Source organism: Leuciscus leuciscus (genome assembly GCF_965113295.1).
Source record: "Leuciscus leuciscus genome assembly, chromosome: 24".
Classification (NCBI taxonomy): Eukaryota; Metazoa; Chordata; class Actinopteri; order Cypriniformes; family Leuciscidae; genus Leuciscus; species Leuciscus leuciscus.
The window spans coordinates 27,405,713-27,423,778 of record NC_138723.1 but is presented as its reverse complement, the minus strand read 5'-3'; the positions used below and the strand labels follow the sequence as shown (position 1 = coordinate 27,423,778).

At 36.5% G+C, this 18,066-nt stretch overlaps 1 protein-coding gene across 2 annotated transcripts in view; it reads right to left on the bottom strand.

The window, feature by feature from the left end:
• The window catches only part of sez6l (seizure related 6 homolog (mouse)-like), a 49,019-nt gene that overhangs the window by 15,565 nt on the left and 15,388 nt on the right, over nucleotides 1-18,066 (bottom strand). For both annotated transcript variants that reach the window (XM_082157964.1, XM_082157963.1), the window contains exons 2-3: nucleotides 2,392-2,823; nucleotides 600-739 (exon numbers count right to left, since the gene is read on the bottom strand). In XM_082157964.1, coding sequence (XP_082014090.1) covers nucleotides 600-739; nucleotides 2,392-2,823 — 572 coding nt within the window. The remainder of the gene's footprint in view (nucleotides 1-599; nucleotides 740-2,391; nucleotides 2,824-18,066) is intronic.

Genomic DNA, 18,066 nt, shown 5'->3' with positions numbered 1-18,066 from the left:
GGCATGAATTATCCGCAGAGGGAGAGCGGACGTGGACACGGGATTACAGCAGGCAACACGCGGGCACTGCGGCAACAAGCCCCCGTTTCTCTCATTAACATCTGCTTGTGTGGCTCCGGCTCTCTGGGAACACACTGCTGCTGCCGGCCCAGAGTGCTCAACTCCAGTAATTAGATCCCTGCAATTACACCATCCGCCACTAGAGGGCACGTTCGACTGGACACAGAGTTGTTAAGCGCAGTCACCTGTATCCGAGCGAGGGTGTTGGGAAAATGTGCTAGGCACAGGAGAAATCAGATTGCATTGCAGGGAAAAAAAAATAAAAACCTTGTTAGGCAGCAGATTGCATTTCCAGATAACTCCCTTGGGGCCACATGCTGTGGTCGGTGTTCTGCAGCTGGTTATTTGTTGAATTACACAGTCTATTAGCATGTCATTTAAAGAGATTCATGCATTAACAGGTGCCTATTCAGTCAAGAGAAACCAGCGCAGTTTGTCATATCGTTTGAAGGAGGGGGAAAGTATGATTAATGGATGCAATATTCAAACCTCGTATTAAAAGGTCTGCAAATCTGAACCCCGAAGAGCTGTAAGTGTACCTGTAGCTCCACGCCGTAGCCTGTGTACACCGTCACTGTGTACGTGCACTGCAGGAACGCTCCTTCGGGAAGAGGAGGATCGTCTGAAGAATCGATGTAGCCCTCTGGGTCGGTGAAATTGACCCTGCAGTTTGTTACAGCTGGAGGAAAATGCCAGACAGACGACATTAAATAAGCCAACTGTTCATCTGAGAATTTCTAAAAAGGGGATTTGAGAAGGAAAACAACAGTCAGGAGAAACATCTACGTCATTGAGCTGTACGCTTCAGGTCAAAGGTTTCAAACTAGCTATGTTTTCATTCAAGTTGGAAATTTTATTAATGGGAAAATTTGCGAAAACAATTCACGAAACAAAATCACTTTGTCGCAAATATATCTTGTGCAGCTATTTATGCTAAGTGTAAATTGATACTGTTTGCAACAAGTATAGTTAGCAACAAATATCTTGTTTACGCTAATGCAAAAAGTGACAGATGCTATTAACACAAAATGTCATGTAATATGCTGTTATTAGTACTAAAAATAAAATTGTGCAATCGGTGCAAATAGACACTGGCTTGAATAATTATGATAAATTACTTTTTACAGAACATTACCGTTTAGAGCGCATTGACAAAATGTTTGTCATCACAACAGATATTGGATAGTAGCAGTGTTATTTTTTCAGAATTATTACTCATTTAATATTATTTATATGAAATGATAGTCTGGGTCGACATTTGATTCAGTAACATTAGGCAGTTTTGATTTATATGCTGTTAAATGTTGATGATCGCGTTATTTTACATATGCATTCCCTTCATATGATATCGCTTGTTTCTGCTTCTTCTTCGCCTGTGTTTTGATCAGGAGATTCAGTGCTCGTTCAGGAGATGTGTAATAGCGCCCCCTACAATATAACAGTGAAAACACAGAAAGCTGAAAATTTCCGTCAATGGCGGGGAAAGAGTTTGATAGCTTGTTCCGTAACTTTGTTTATGTGTTTGTTTCTGAAAGTCAGTCGCTAGTTCCGCCTTCTCGATGACATCACGCACGTCGTTAAAGATGGCTAGCGATGATTGGTTGGGAAGCAACCTGTAGTCTGGACATGTGACTTGTCCACGATACGACAATAATTTAGTAGTCAAAATCGCATAATCTGACACTGCTGACTAAAAAAATATTGTGTAATCTGAACCAGATTTTTCATCTGTTTTATATTATTTAGGCCTTAATTTCAATTAAACAATAAAAACAATTTTTAATAGTTTTAGTTAACAATAGGTGTGTTCATCTTAAAGCGTTGTATGACATCAAAGTACCGCGGGAGCAATTCGAAATAATGCTTTCTCGTCTCCTCTTGTTGTACTTTGGTGTTAAACACCGATCAGTCTCCGCAAGTCGAACACACCTAAAAAAAAAACACTGCATCTGAGCAAATTATTCAGTCACATGACTTGAGGCACAGTCACATGACCTTTTTGATGTGCATGTCTCCACTTCAATTGAGCATGTTTTTATGCGCATTCTGGATATTTGATTCAGATCTTTGGGTTTCCACCCAGCACTTTTTAATCAATCTCAGAACATTTGCATAAAAAGTGAATGGAAACCCAGCTAACCAATGATTTTCAATGGGAAAGCAATCATACGTCATTCACTTTCACTGAGAGTGGGCGAGACTGTGCTGGTAATGCGATGAAGTTAATTAGAGGTCAACTCTATGTAAATGTGCAGCAGCATGAGGAACAATTAGCAACCGACAGTAGAATGACTCATTCATGATTCAGGTTTCTCTGAAACTCGGTCTTACCTGAGGTGAGAACACCAGACACTGTGTCAACGTTCACAGTGGTGGGAACCGCATCGGTGAGCGAAGGCTTCGTGTGTGCCGTTGGAGCATCGGTATCCCAGCTCGGGGTTGCGACGGCCTCCGGGGGTTCGGTGGGGAGGTCGTAGGCTGGAGGTAAGGTGGGGTGTGCAGGGAGCATCTTCTTCAGGAAGGGCTGGTCGGGGGACAGGGCATCCGCTCCGGCCTCGAGCCCCTTCCCCAACATGGGCATCAGATTAGGGGGTAAACCACTGGGAAGGGTCACACCCTTCTGGGCCAGAAGATGATCCTTGCCTGAGAGGACAGACTCTAGGAAGTCCTGCCCCATGGATGCAACTCCTCTGGGGGTTTCTTTAGGGGCTGGTACCTGCATCACTGGAGTGAGGCTGGGTGGAGGGGTCAAATCGGTCTCATCTGGGACAAAGAAAAAGAGTTTGAGAACAATTAGTAGGGAGTAACCAAGTTGCTTCCTGCAAACTTAACTGATATCCCACTTGCTTGTCCAAGACAGCAATGGAGTGCAAATTGCTCTGCTTCTCAAACTTGTCTCATGAGAAAAAGAGCCCAGTAAGAGATCTTGAATGTCTAAATGTCAAGATAAGTCTGCAAACAAAAGTCTTAACATTTCTCATCAAAAACGTCCAAGTTCAGATAATCTGAGCTGCTATCCATACTTTTATAGCGCTATATTCTATAGACCTTATGTAGCTCCGCCCCTTTTCAGCGCTGCGCTCGTTGTCTTTTGACTTCCGGTCTGTATTTTCACAGCGATCTTGCGTATTTATGAATGAACGGCTCGTTTTAAAATCTTCCTGGTCTACTGACATTTGTTAAGACATCTGCTTTAAACACATTTACATTAAGTAAATCCACTTCAAAAGCGAATTACTCCTGGACAGCAGCGCCATAGAAATATACAGAGCGACGACAAAAACGGAAGTTCAAAGACAATATTTTAAAGATGGCGGCGCCCTCGTTTCTCTGGCGCATAAGGTCTATAGCCTTGTCTGAAATCGCATACTATGAGTAGGTACTTATTTTGAATATAGCGACAGATCTTTTTTTGGGGGGATTTTATATGTATGAATGTAATCTGAACATTCTACATTAGCCATGTTGTCATAGTCATGTGATCTACCAGGGTCAATTACGTCTGTTCACTGCCATTCAGAAAACCTTTCCATGTGGCCTCATGGGATATTTTCCATTGTAAAACTATTTAAAACAGGTTTGGTAATTAAAATAAAGCTAAAATATAACAAAATTAAAATAAATGTTATATTTAGATTTTAAAATTAAACTAAATTAAAAAAAATTATTTTGCCTTGGCAAGGCAACTAACTTTTTAGTTTAAGGTAAAAACTAACACTGAACTAAAACAAAAAAAAATGAATTAAAACTAAATAGTAACATTTAAAAAAAAAAAAACTAATAAAAAATGACAAAAACACATTTACAAAAACAACTAAAATCTGAAAATATAAAAATAAAATATTGTTCATATGAAATACTTCATATATAACTGCTCTGTAATGTACCTTGACGTCACATGTCACCATTTTCACTGGCTCCACCACAAAATAAATGGACATTTTATAAAAGAAAATGTATTCTTAACAACCTTTTACCACAAATAATTTGCTACAAATAATGATAAAGCTGGATATTATAAAACCATAATGTAACTTTCTAACTCCATAGTTAATGTTTAAGAAATTGTAGAAAAATCTAAGACATTTTTCCATTTTCTGAAGGTGTGAGGTGGAATGTGAGCAAGTCTTGTGAGCAATAAAAATCAACCTCTGAGCAATACAATTTTCCTCTGGAAAAGCATGTTGCCAAACACATAAGTGCAATACTACGCATGATTTGCGATAAGGTTATGGTAAAGTGCAGGCTTCCACGGCTGTGTTCATTCAGGGCAGTCTCACTGATGAGGGAGTTCAAGCTAAAGGGGAATCTAGTTTTCACAGCACTATTCTGGGTCTGTCAGGCTGAGTGGACCACTGCCAGGACTGCAAGTTATTCAAACTCTCTCTCTTTCTGTGCGGCTGATTCAGGTTTGCAGACAGTCCTTCACGGGGAGGATGGACTGGAACGCAAATGAAGCGTGTCGGAGAAACGACGCCGTAAGAAATGCGCCGACACGCCGTTTCCTACGTGTGTTAATATGTGGAGCTTCACCTCCTGCGCGCCAACCCACCGCCTGAACTCATTCTCATGCCCACTGAGACACCTCAACCTTTCATTTTCTGCCAAAAAGGATGTCAATGAGCCAGTTAGACATAAAAAGTGACATCAAATTTTCATGTTTAAATTGGACTTTAACCAAAAAAAGGTTTTTTTTCCTGCACTATATATACTCCCACATACAGTATAAGGATCCAAAAGTATGCGACCACATTCAAAATTTGGATTTTTATATAGATATAGATATATATAATGATTATAAAATATAATTTTTCTATATACCATAGTGTGGAATTACATTACAATACAATATACTAAATCTTTCCATATCAAACTAATTCAGATGCATTCGACTTCTAATCTCCGTTGGCTTTTTCACCACAGTGGCCATTCCTCAAGGTAAAAAAAGAGGAAGTGCCTGATCAATTAAATTACTCCGGCGAAAAAAGCTATTACCCTCGGAGAGTGATAGAGTGTTGTCCACGGACGTTGTCTGAGCAATAAAACATGTAATGAAAGCGAGTACAAGAGGAAAGCACCTGACGTGGCGTGCACAGGGCCACTTTGTCCTCTAGTGAAAGTTAATTGGTCCTTGTACAATGTACATGCACTTCTGTTCAATATAAGCAATTCTGAATTTATTACAGATTCAAACAAGAAGACAGTTGACTACTGGATTTATAACATATACTGTATATTTAAAGGTGTCATGAAATTGATTTAGAATTTTTTATATATATATGTTTCTTGAGGGCTCATAAATGTTAAGAAAGTTTTTTTTTTTGTATGCATAAAAATTCTGTCTGAAATGATCTGTTTTAAGGCACGGCTCCTTTAAGGCTTGTCAGTAAACAGCCACTGTTATGATTGGCTTACGTCACTGCATAGGAAACAGCATCAACGCCCACTTGCAATTAAAAACATTATCCACATAAAACCGTCAAAACATTATGAAATCGTTTGCTTGTGATGCGGCTGCTGTCAGATCCAGTACAGTTGGCTGCTTCATCTTTCAGCAAACGTTTCTTTGCGGACTCTCCATTACACTGTGCCTCGGTAAATGACTGAACGGCAGAGGGCGGGGCCTATCTATTCGACTAATCTTCGATGTCATGCTCTAGAAGCAGTCATATGCAAATGTATTTGCCCATGTGATGCCACAGATCCCACAATATCCAAATGAAGCATTTTCGGAGCTAGGTTAACCTTCTGATGCTCTTCGTGTGGTAGTCAAAAATGATAGTTTTTTTATATTTCAATAAAATTAATAAATTTTTAGGGGATTTTATTGTATTTAATTATTTCTATGCTGTAGTTATAATCCATTTATTCACTTTTTGAGCATAGACCTGAAAATTACATTTCCAATTTAAACTGTTGTAAATCTTGAATGCTTTGCAGCACATACTTAAGTTTGGTCTCTTTTCAAAGACGACACTTGGCAAATTATTGATAAAAAGTTACAGAATTTTGTTTATTGTTATGAAAAATGCACAAAAATAAAAAAATTTTATGAAATAGATATTTTCATACATTTTCAAAAATAGATATTTCTAAAATGGCAAGAAAATCAAACCCATAAATCTAAACAAGTTGGGTTCCAAATTTGAGCTTGGTATCTCAAAAAATTTGCTTTCAGTAAGATTTTGTTTGGCCGCAGTACCAAAAGTTTCCATTAGATGAAATTAGTCTCCCATTCATTTTCAACACACAAAGGAGCACAAGTATGACAATTTTTTTTCACATGACATTTAACCTTTTCTAATCATGTCCATGTTTTTTTTGTGTGCGTTCACATAGCAAATGCCAAAACATTTACCAAGTTTTACCAAATTTACCAAGTTTTTTTACCGTAAGTAAAAATTTAAACAAATACGGGTTAAATAGATGTTTTGTTTATATTGAGGAGGATGGTAAGCAATTAAACACAGGATGTTTTTATTTTGTTTTGATTTTGTTTTTAGGTTTTCTAGTAATGTAAAAAACAAAAAACATTGTTTTTCATATATTTGTTGCAGCTCCTCTCTTCTGATTGGTTGCAGCTCTGATTGGTCGGCTGGACCAGTGTGTTGTGATTGGTCAACTGCTTCAAGCGTGTCTGGGAAATGTCACGTCCCTTACCATAACTGCGAGTTTAATGCACTACTAACCAACTCAACCAGACCCCGCCCCCTTTTTTTTTTTGCGTATTCCATGGGTGGGAATTATTTAAATGAGGAGAAGAAAACTCAAGACTACAATGGAGGCGTTTCAGGGAGTTCAGAAACAGTGGCACTGATATAGAGAATAACTCCCGCTTGAGGGACTTTGTGCTTTGTGACATTGCAGAGCTTTTTCATGCTGAAACAGCAACATTACACATACACATTAAAGAAAGCTGAAAATGTAAAAAAAAGCATAATAGGTCCTTTTTAATGGTTCAAAGACCTCTAACATGTCAAAAGATCAGGGAACATTTCATTGCTCATATCATGACCCTCTTAACAGAACTTCAGAAAATGTCTGAAAATATATATTTTGCACATAAGTTGCTTATTCATAGCTCAGGAATTCTCAATTACTTCATTTAGGAATCAACTTAGTCCTAAAATTTCGAAAAGAGAAAAATTGACTCAATCCAGACCGTAGTTAAAACACAGTAAGTGTACATAGTAGCTCAGATAAATTGATCTTAAGAAAAATTGATGAGAAATGTGTTTGAGTTCATCTTTTACCTTTGATTGCTCTCAGATTTGCCAAGATACTAAAGTCTGCAGTTTGAGATATCTTCTGAAACTCTAGAGGAGACATATTACAGATTACAAGGCGTCTTTTTCTTAGAAGAACAATCTCAACTTCAGCAAAGCCTCCTTTTGATCTTCTAATCTAATTGCTGTCTAAAAGAAACAATTGAAGCATTAAAGAGATTTGTATTCATAAGATGACGAAAACTTCTGACCTATGAGAAATTGGATTTGATAAAACATCCGTTGCAATTCAGTGCTCAAAACAACAACAACCCTTCATCCATTAATGGTTCGATTTGAGGCAAGAGCTTCCATGATCACTGTTTGCGAGTGCACGGAGTTATCTCTGTCAATCATTTAATCTATAGGGACAATGAGTAGCAATTTCGCTTCATTGTTCACTGGATCTTTTTCATCATGTTGAATTGCTGTTATACGCCGTTGGACTTTTATTTATAGCAAGTGGGTCAGACAAAGCTAACACCATCTGACTCTGAAACTCCAGAGCCACTAAACACTACAGGGTTGTATAGTTAGGACATGAGCCATTATCCACAGAGAGAGAGAGAGAGAATTTTAATGACGCTATTTTTCAAACCTGCTATTTTGAATGTCAAATGAACTATTTCACCAGTCAGAAATTGCAGGAAGACACATTAAAATCTTTCCATCACCGAAACCGCTTTTCTGCTGTATGCAAAATATGAAATAGCTGCAAATGTCGTAATTGCCGTGCAAATGTCATACTGTAAATTATTAAATCAACTGAGCAATAAATTATAAAAACAAAACAAAAAGAAAACACATTTTACCATAAAAATGATTTATTAATCAATTAAAAATCTAATTTAAAATGGAAAATTCTATTTAACAAAAAATAATGTGGAATTTATGACTTTTTATTTGCAAGAATATGTAAATTATATACACACATACAGTATATATGCTAAATTCAAAATGCAACTTTCAATCTAACAAGTAATAATGTAGAATCTATGAAAATTATGCATTTTTTAAATAATTAAATTACGATTTAAACATAATTATACAAATTATATATATATATTTGTGGAATATCAAAGACTTCAGTTTTGATCTTCATCTCCGTGTGCTCGTATGTACCGTGATTGTGACGTATGCATCTATTTAAACCATATATTAACTATATATTATTTTTGTGAATGAATCCAAGAAACAAAAATTCAAATAAAACAATGTATATTGTAAAAATGAATTGTAATAAATTATGTATTGGATCACCCCGCTCTCTAGTTATCAACATCAAAAAGCACACGCACCAACTTTAATAACCAGATATGACTAGGGTGTTATTTTCCCGGCTACTCTGAATGACAAATGAACTCTTTCACCGGTTAGAAATTGCTCACGTCAAGTAGACACATTAACAGCCGTCCACACCGAGCCAGTGATGCGTCCTGCAGTGATGTCAGTGCGGTTGAGCTGGCCCCGTGAACACCATTCATTCACATGAGATAATGAGCCCCAAACACAGGGGCCCCAACAGCACAGCAATTACTAAGAGCACAGTCCAACACTGCTGCTGATTGAGGAATTAATCCTCCTCTCGCTGTCATCAACTTCACTCTCTCTCTCTCTCTCCCGCTGCCTCTGTCTCTTCTTTATCTTGTTTCCTCGACTCGGCTTCTTTCCGTCCCCCCGCACACTGCTTATTCTGTCGGATTATGACTCAGACAGCTTTCCTGACAGTGACGGCGGAAACAGAAGAAATGCAATTCAATAAATGGCCAGCGCTGAGAAAAACGCAGGAGAGGCAAAAACAGTGGCAGCTCAACCATGCGAGAAATATTAATGTCTAAAACTGGACTGAGCTTCTAAAGGTAGTTTCTAGCTGCTGTTTTTTTGGGGGTTTTCTGCTTTTTGTAGCATCGATTTTGAATTGTACATAATATGAATCTGGTAATCAAACAGGAGTATATACAGTTTACACACACCTAAAACTGTCCTGAATGTTGCTTTTAATTGCAAAAAGTACTACCATCATATAATCACGGTAAAACCATAGTTTTTTGTTTTGTTTTTTTAAATCTTAAACACAGTATTTCATTTTTTTCTGCTTTTTGTAGCAGGATTTTGAGTAGGGCTGTGAAACGATTAATCGCGATTAATCGCATCCAAAATAAAAGTTTGTGTTTACATAATATATGGTGTGTGTACTGTGCATAATTATTTTGTATATATAAATATACACACATGCATATATTTAATAAATAGTTGCTTATATAAGCTGTATATACAGCATATATAAGCAACTATTTATTAAATATATGCATGTGTGTATATTTATATATACAAATGTATATATTTAATATATACATGCATGTATATATTTAAGAAAAATTATAAAATATTTAAAATTATTTATAATACAAATTATATATATATATATATATATATATATAATTTGTATTATAAATAATTTTTAATATTTTATAATTTTTCTTAAATATATACATGCATGTGTGTGTATTTATATATACAAAATAATTATGCACAGTACACACACCATATATTATGTAAACACAAACTTTTATTTTGAATGCGATTTTGAATTGTACATAATATGAATCTGGTAATCAAACAGGAGTATATACAGTATACACACACCTAAAACTGTCCTGAATGTTGCTTTTAATTGCAAAAAGTACTACCATCATATAATCACGGTAAAACCATAGTTTTTTGTTTTGTTTTTTTAAATCTTAAACACAGTATTTCAGTTTTTTCTGCTTTTTGTAGCAGGATTTTGAGTAGGGCTGTGAAACGATTAATCGCGATTAATCACATCCAAAATAAAAGTTTGTGTTTACATAATATATGGTGTGTGTACTGTGCATAATTATTTTGTATATATAAATATACACACATGCATATATTTAATAAATAGTTGCTTATATATGCTGTATATATATATATCAGCATATATAAGCAACTATTTATTAAATATATGCATGTGTATATTTATATATACAAATGTATATATTTAATATATACATGCATGTATATATTTAATATATACATGCATGTATATATTTAAGAAAAATTATAAAATATTTAAAATTATTTATAATACAAATTATATATATATATATATATATATAATTTGTATTATAAATATTTTTAAATATTTTATAATTTTTCTTAAATATATACATGCATGTGTGTGTATTTATATATACAAAATAATTATGCACAGTACACACACCATATATTATGTAAACACAAACTTTTATTTTGAATGCGATTAATCGCGATTAATCGTTTCACAGCCCTATAGTACATATATGAATCTGGTAATCAAACAGGAGAATATACAGTATACACACAACTAAAACTGTCCCGAATTGCAAAAAGTGCATCATATATTCATGGTAAAACCATTGTTTTGTTTTTTTTGTATCTTAAACACAGTACGCTACCATCAAAACACCATGGTATACGGATATGGTAATCATGTAGTACCATGGTACATACATACAAGTCCTGTCTTTATCATTTACCACAATACATTTTTGTAGTGAGATAAATTGTAGTACAAAAAAAAAAGAGTATACCATAGTAACGCAACTGTACTTTTTTAAGGGTTCCTATTGTTAGAAAGTAAATACACAACAACTTGTGTAACAAACTGTATGTGCATCAATATAAATAAGTGTTTTATGAAATATGACAGCACGGTTGAAAACACCCCGTGTTCCTCTTGCTGAAGCTCTCTGTCTCAGTAACAAGCCCTATTCCAGGACTTTCGTCTCTTGAAATGCAGTCGAATAATTCCTCTCAGCAGCATCTTTTGACATTCAAACAGAGGTGAAAGAGGGCCAATCACACGGCACAATGGTCTTTTCATCACTAGCGCTTGACAAGAGGAAGATCCCGACCAATCTGGATCAGGAAAAACCCTGAGATCCTGTCAACCGAGTACAAACGCTTGATGGTTACTATCCCGCCTCCCTTTGTGTGTCTGGATCAAATCCAAAAAGCGGTTCGAAGCGAATATGCCAAAATCAAAATAGAGGCATTCAGTTGTCATAATTGCAGCCTGGAGAGCAGTTGGAGGATTTTCAGTTAGACGCTGCTGCCACAACAACCTGGAGAGGTTTAGCAAGCGTTCCTGCTGTTGATAAAGCACAGTGTATTCATCTTCACGAGACAGTGTTGTCTTTATCAGGATGCTGCTAAAAGCCAGCCGCTATTGAGAGCAACAGCAGAGTTCCAGAAGTAAAAATCCTATTCATTTTCTTTATAGAAAAACTGGCTTTTAGCAATAACGTATTAAATCCGATAAAGACGGGCCTACCGTGAGTTCTGAGGTTGAGCGACGGCCTGCGCTTCTGTAGAAGACACAATTCAAAGAGAATTCAATCATGTTTATTTGAGGAATTCACAGAGATACACCAAACAAGTCGCTTTTACCATGGGAAATAAATTACTTACTACTTCTCAAATGACTCAAATGACAAAAATCTATTTTTAATCATTAATTATTCATTATATATTTAGACACTATTATACACTCGCAATTATGAAACTATTAAAGGGATAGTTCACTTTGAAATAAATTTTTGGTATGTTTTAGCTTACCTCAAGGGCATCCAAGATGTAGGTGTCTTTTTTTCCGCAGTAGTTTCAATTTTTATATTTTTAGGTCAAACCGTTCTTGTCTGTCAGTCATATAATGCAGGTCGATGGTCACTGTCTCAAAGAGCATGCACAGAGTCCAAATTAAAACAATTCCCCATCGTCCAAATTAAACAATTCCCCATCGTCCAAATTAAACAATTCCCCATCGTAAGTACACATTGATGGCCTAAGACACGAAACGAGCGGTTTGTGTGAGAAAACGAACAGTATTTATATCGTTTTTACCTCTTATACACAGCCATGTCCAAGTGATCTGATCTGACGTGTACGCGGACTGGTGCATAGATATATACACTAGATGTCGCCTTAAAGACATTCGTTCCAATGAACTGCCGTAGACAAGGCGACTTCTAGTGTGTATATATCTATGCACCAGTCTGCGCACACGTCAGATCAGATCACTTGGACGTGGCTGTGTACAAGAGGTAAAAACGATATAAATACTGTTCGTTTTCTCACACAAACCGCTCGTTTCGTGTCTTAGGCCATCAATGTGTACTTACGATGGGGAATTGTTTAATTTGGACGATGGGGAATTGTTTTAATTTGGACTCTGTGCATGCTCTTTGAGACAGTGACCATAGACCTGCATTATATGACTGACAGACAAGAACGGTTTGACCTAAAAATATCAAAATTGAAACTACTGCGGAAAAAAAGACACCTACATCTTGGATACCCTTGAGGTAAGCTAAAACATACCAAAATTTAATTTCAAAGTGAACTATCCCTTTAAGTTATTAAAACTATGCTACTGTTTAAAAGTTTGAGGTCAGTACGATTTTTTTTTAAAGAAACCAATACTTTAATTCAGCAAGGATGCATTTAATTGATCAAAAGTGACAGTAAAGACATTTAAAATGTTACAAAAGATTTCTATTTCAAATGATTTAAAAGAATTCATCAAAGAATCCCAAAAATATTAAGCAGCACAACTGTTTTCAACATTGACAATAATCAGAAATGTTTCTTGAGCAGCAAATCAGCATATTAGAGTGATTTCTGAAGGATCATGTGACACTGAAGACTGGAGTAATGATGCTGAAAATTCAACTTTGATCACAGGAATAAATTATAATAATGACGATAATTTGTTACATTTATATAGAGCTTTTCTGGGCACTCAAAGCGCTTCACATATGGAAGAGGGAAATCTCCTCAAACACCAACAGTGTGCAGCTCCACCTGGATGATGCGACGGCGGCCATATTGAGCCAGAACGCCCACCACACACACCCGCTTACTGGTGGAGAGGAGACAGTGATGAAGCCAATCAGTATATGGGGATGATTAGGAGGCCATGATGGACAGAGGCCAATGGGCAAATTTGGCCAGGATGCTGGGATTACACCCCTACTCTTTTTCGAAAGATATCCTGGGATTTTTAATGACCACAGAGAGTCAGGACCTCGGTTTAACGTCTCATCTGAAGGACGGTGCTTTTTGAGAGTATAGTGTCCGCATCACTACTGGGACATTAGGACCCACACAGACCACAGGGTGAGACTCAATAACTCTTCCAGCAGCAAACTAGGACATCTCCCATCCAGGTACTGACCAGAGTCAACCCTGCTTCAGTGGGCAACCCATTGACCCCCTGTCCCCCTCAATATTGGAAAATGCTGCATGTGTCCCACCCAAAAATTAGTATATACCGCAGGGACAAAAACTGTACATTTGGAACTTTTATTTTGAAAGCGACTCCAACTCCAATATTTGTCTAATAATAAACAGATTGGATGATTTATTTGCTGTTTGAGATTCCATACATGTTGTACCACGTCACCATACTGTATGTTACTATTATGGTGGTGGGATGGACGTTGATTCATAGTGGCCAATATGTCCCCCCCCCCCCAATGTCAAAGTCATTCCTATACGCCCCTGGGGCAACCAGTCTTGGGCTACAGGGTGATATATGGCTGCTGGCTATTTAACCCTGACCAAATCATTACATTTTACAACATATTCAAAGAGAAACTAGTTAAATTTGATTGCAAGAATATTTCAAAACATTACTGTTTTTACTGTATTTTTTATCAAATACATGCAGCCATGGTGAGCATTAAAGACTTCTTTCAAAAAAATCTTACTAACCCCAAACTTTTGAATGGTATAGCATTTGTGTGTGTGTGTGTCCTTGTATTATAATATTTATATATACTTTATATTTTTGTTTTTATTTTAGTTAGTTGTACTAAGTAACCACCAGCAGTCCAACTTAAGCTAATTTAAATTAATATTTTCTGAGCAAATGCACGCCTCTTTCAATGCAAATGAGTTGAATTATAAAATATAAATTATGGACTATATTGGCTGCCACAATTAACACTGTTTATGCTTCAAGTCAAAGTTTGTAATGTTGTGATTCATCGGGGAGCTGGTCGGTTCGCTTCAAGGTTCAGAACCCTTTATTTGAAATCCCAATGGGAAAAATGAATGGGAAAAACTATTTCCGGAAGCAACGCAGCTGAAAGAAAAGTGGGCAGTCATAGTACAAGAAAAGGCATTAAAATAAGCTACATATTGGCTTGACCGAACCAATAAACACGCTCTCGCGGATTCGAGCAGAGCTTCCCACACACTTCCACATCTCCCCCGTTCTACACAGCATCCCATTATCACCGTTTACAGCTATGACTGTGTGCTGACTCATTAAAGGTGTCAATGATCCACCATAGAGAGAAAGAGTAACAGAGTGGTTGTGAAAGGAGGGATTGCATGAGATAAAGAGGGTGGGGAGAGAGAGAGAGAGAGAGAGAAAGAGAGAGAGAGAGAGAGAGAGAGAGAGAGAGAGAGAGAGAGAGAGAGAGAGAGAGAGAGAGAGAGAGAGAGAGAGAGAGCAAGGCTGTGTGTTTCTGGGCAGAGCAGATAAAGGCCACCACCATTGGCTGTTTGGATGAGAGGAAGAATTGCACGCTTGTCAAGGTTTGAACGCATGGCTGAATAGAAAAACATATAACTAACCTTGACTTTTCAATCTCCACATTTGCCTGCTTTTATGCCCTTCCTTCCTCTTTCCACCGCTGGTGACATTCTCTACGCGCTTTACAGCTGTCAAACAGACGATTACTATAACCGTAAATTCCTGAGGCGCATTCCCGTCCGTTCATATTCAGTCGCCGTGGAAAAGCGCTGTGTGTGAAGGCGACATTGCTTATGACTACATGCTACAAAACATCACACTTTTTAGGGTTGAAATGAACTAAATAGCTCCGTGAGAATTATAAATCACAGGGAAAGAAACATAAGTGTGTAGGGGAGAGCGGGGCATAACGCTTTTTAACTTGCTCAGTTTGTGTAAATCTACTTAGGGTTCAGAGTATTTATTTTTTCCAACGTTTAATTTCACACATGTCTGGTACAATTATGTGGTTTTGTTTTATTAATACAGAATATACTTTTTTCTTGATATACCCCGAAAGAATGGAAGTGAATGTGACAACATGCCCCATAGGTACATCGTGACATGACCATATGACAGATTAAAATGCTATCTGATCTAATCAAAGAAATATACAAGACAAACTAAAATATTTTCTCAATAAAATACAATTATTAACTTTTTCATATAAAATAATTTTTTAATAATTAAAAATAAAAATGCATTTGACTACAAACACAGGAAAACACAGCTATACAACATAGTTCAAAACATTAATAATTAGTAATTTCTGAACATTGACTCTCAGTCTTTATTCACCTTTTTCTCATGTTTTCTCAACAGAATTCATAAAAGTATAGAATATAATAGCATATTTCTAATAGGGGCTCATTGTAACGCAGTGTGACAACATGCCCCACCTGCACAACTGGGATTTAAACCCTGCTAGTGTCTTCTGCTAGTTAGCGAAGCATTAAAGAACTATATCAACCGTTAAATAACATATTGGAGATTAAAATAATATCAGATTTGTCTAATTTTAAATAAACACAAAAATAGAGATGAAAAATTAACTTAAGAAATGTACTTTTCCTATGGTTTAATAAATGTCTATTGATAATTAAAACATTTTTACACTTAATATTCAACAATATTATTGATCTGCCAGCATTTTGACACCATTATATGAGAACTGAACTGAGCGGGACGATGACATCACTGTTTTCTCCAGAGAGGCTGCATAGATAAATAAACAAAATTAATAACTTTTAATTACAACAAAAATGAACCATTACTGAACTTACTTAAGCTGGACTATGATGCTATTTTATTCTAGATCTGATGTAGCAGAAACAAACTCTGTTGCATTATGTTCCTGTTATCACTGTAAAGCTGCTTAGAAACAATCTTTATTGTAAAAAGCACTATATATATATATATATATATAAAGGTGACTTGACTTGACTTTAAAATAAAGCTTAAAAAATGGGGTTTTAACAGTAATGCTGTAGAAGAACCATTTTTGGTTCCCCAAAGAACCTTTCAGTGAACAGTTCTTAAAATAAAATGTTTTTGTTATTATATAGAACATTTTAAAAAATCTGCTATAAAGAACCTTTTGTGGAATGGAAATTTTCAATGGATATTAAAGGTTCTTCATGGAACCATAGATGCCAATAAATAACCTTTATTTTTAGGAGTGTTTTTAAATTATAATAGTGTAGGGCTCCAGACAAAATAAATAAAATGACTATAGTGGGAGATTTTGGCCCCTGAAATTAAACGTGAAGGAGCCAAACAGCGTTGTCATATATAATGAGACAAATTACACAATGGCTAAAAATAGTTGTTGAGAAGCAGTTCATTGAGTGCATAGCTTCTTACCTTAGCTTGTAACTCTTTCCTTGCCAGCGTTTTTGAAAAACGTTGCCAGCCAGCTAGCAGCATTTGTTTCATGACCCCAGAGTATTTCTGAACATGCATTTTAAAATGTAATTTATTCCTGTGATCAAAGCTGAATTTTCAGCATCGTTACTCCAGTCTTCTTCAGTGTCACATGATCCTTCAGAAATCATTCTAATATGCAATTTTCGTAATGTCCCTGCTAAATAAAAGTATTCATTTCTTTTAAAAATCAGAACAAGAGATTAGAATATGATAGAAACTTGGAATGACTTGAGCTATTAAATGACACCCTAGCAACCACCCAGAACACCATAGTTACCACATAGTAACATGTTAAAACCAATCAGAACACCATACAGCAGTCTTGTCAGCCACTCCAACACAATATTTTTCCAAACAATGCCTTAGAAGCACCGCATATTAATTATATCTGAACTATTGACTCAAGTACACATTCCAACGTTAATTAATCTAAATTCTCTATATGACGGCAGCCATTTTCCCAAGGGATCGCAGGCCCGGCTCACTAATTTGAACACCTGCCTCATTATCTGTGGCGCTCGGCCCTGAGCTCAATCGCAGTTACAGCGGCTATGAGAGATAGAGACAGAGAAGAGCACGAACCAGAAATAATGATTTTTTTTTTTCTTTTTCCAGTGGAAGCTAATGAGAGCAGGACAGACATTGGGTCGATGTCTCGGGACAGTTGCTGTATGACCCCACGGGTCAGCCAAGCCCTCTAGATCTAAAGCTGAACTGGAGCAGCCATTGATCGCATTGGGAACGGTCACACGACACATCATCTCTGTCTGAAGTGCCGCCCAATGCAGCACAGACACAATATTAAACCAATGAACTACCATGCAAACAACTTTATCATCTGCTGAGAGTCTGTAAACATGTACAAATTACATCAAGAGTCTTGGACAAATGCCTGGTGACTGTGCGATCACATTGGTGGTGAATGTACAGCTCTAGATTGACTCAGTCGTCCGTCGATGTGGAAAATAAGAGCTGTCAATCCTGATCCATTACAGATGGCAAACTCACCCGGCATGTAAATCTTTTCAGCACAAATCAGCTCGACTCTGTAATAAGATGGGTAAAAGACTTAGCATCGAAATGGTAAAATATAGATGTTCAATATATATAGCTTATTTTAAGTTGCTTAAAGGTAAAGTGTGTATTTTTATTCAAATGTAATGTGCAAAGACAATTATAAGCATTCATTAGCTGGCAATGAATATTCACAACTCGTTTTTGTAATGTGAG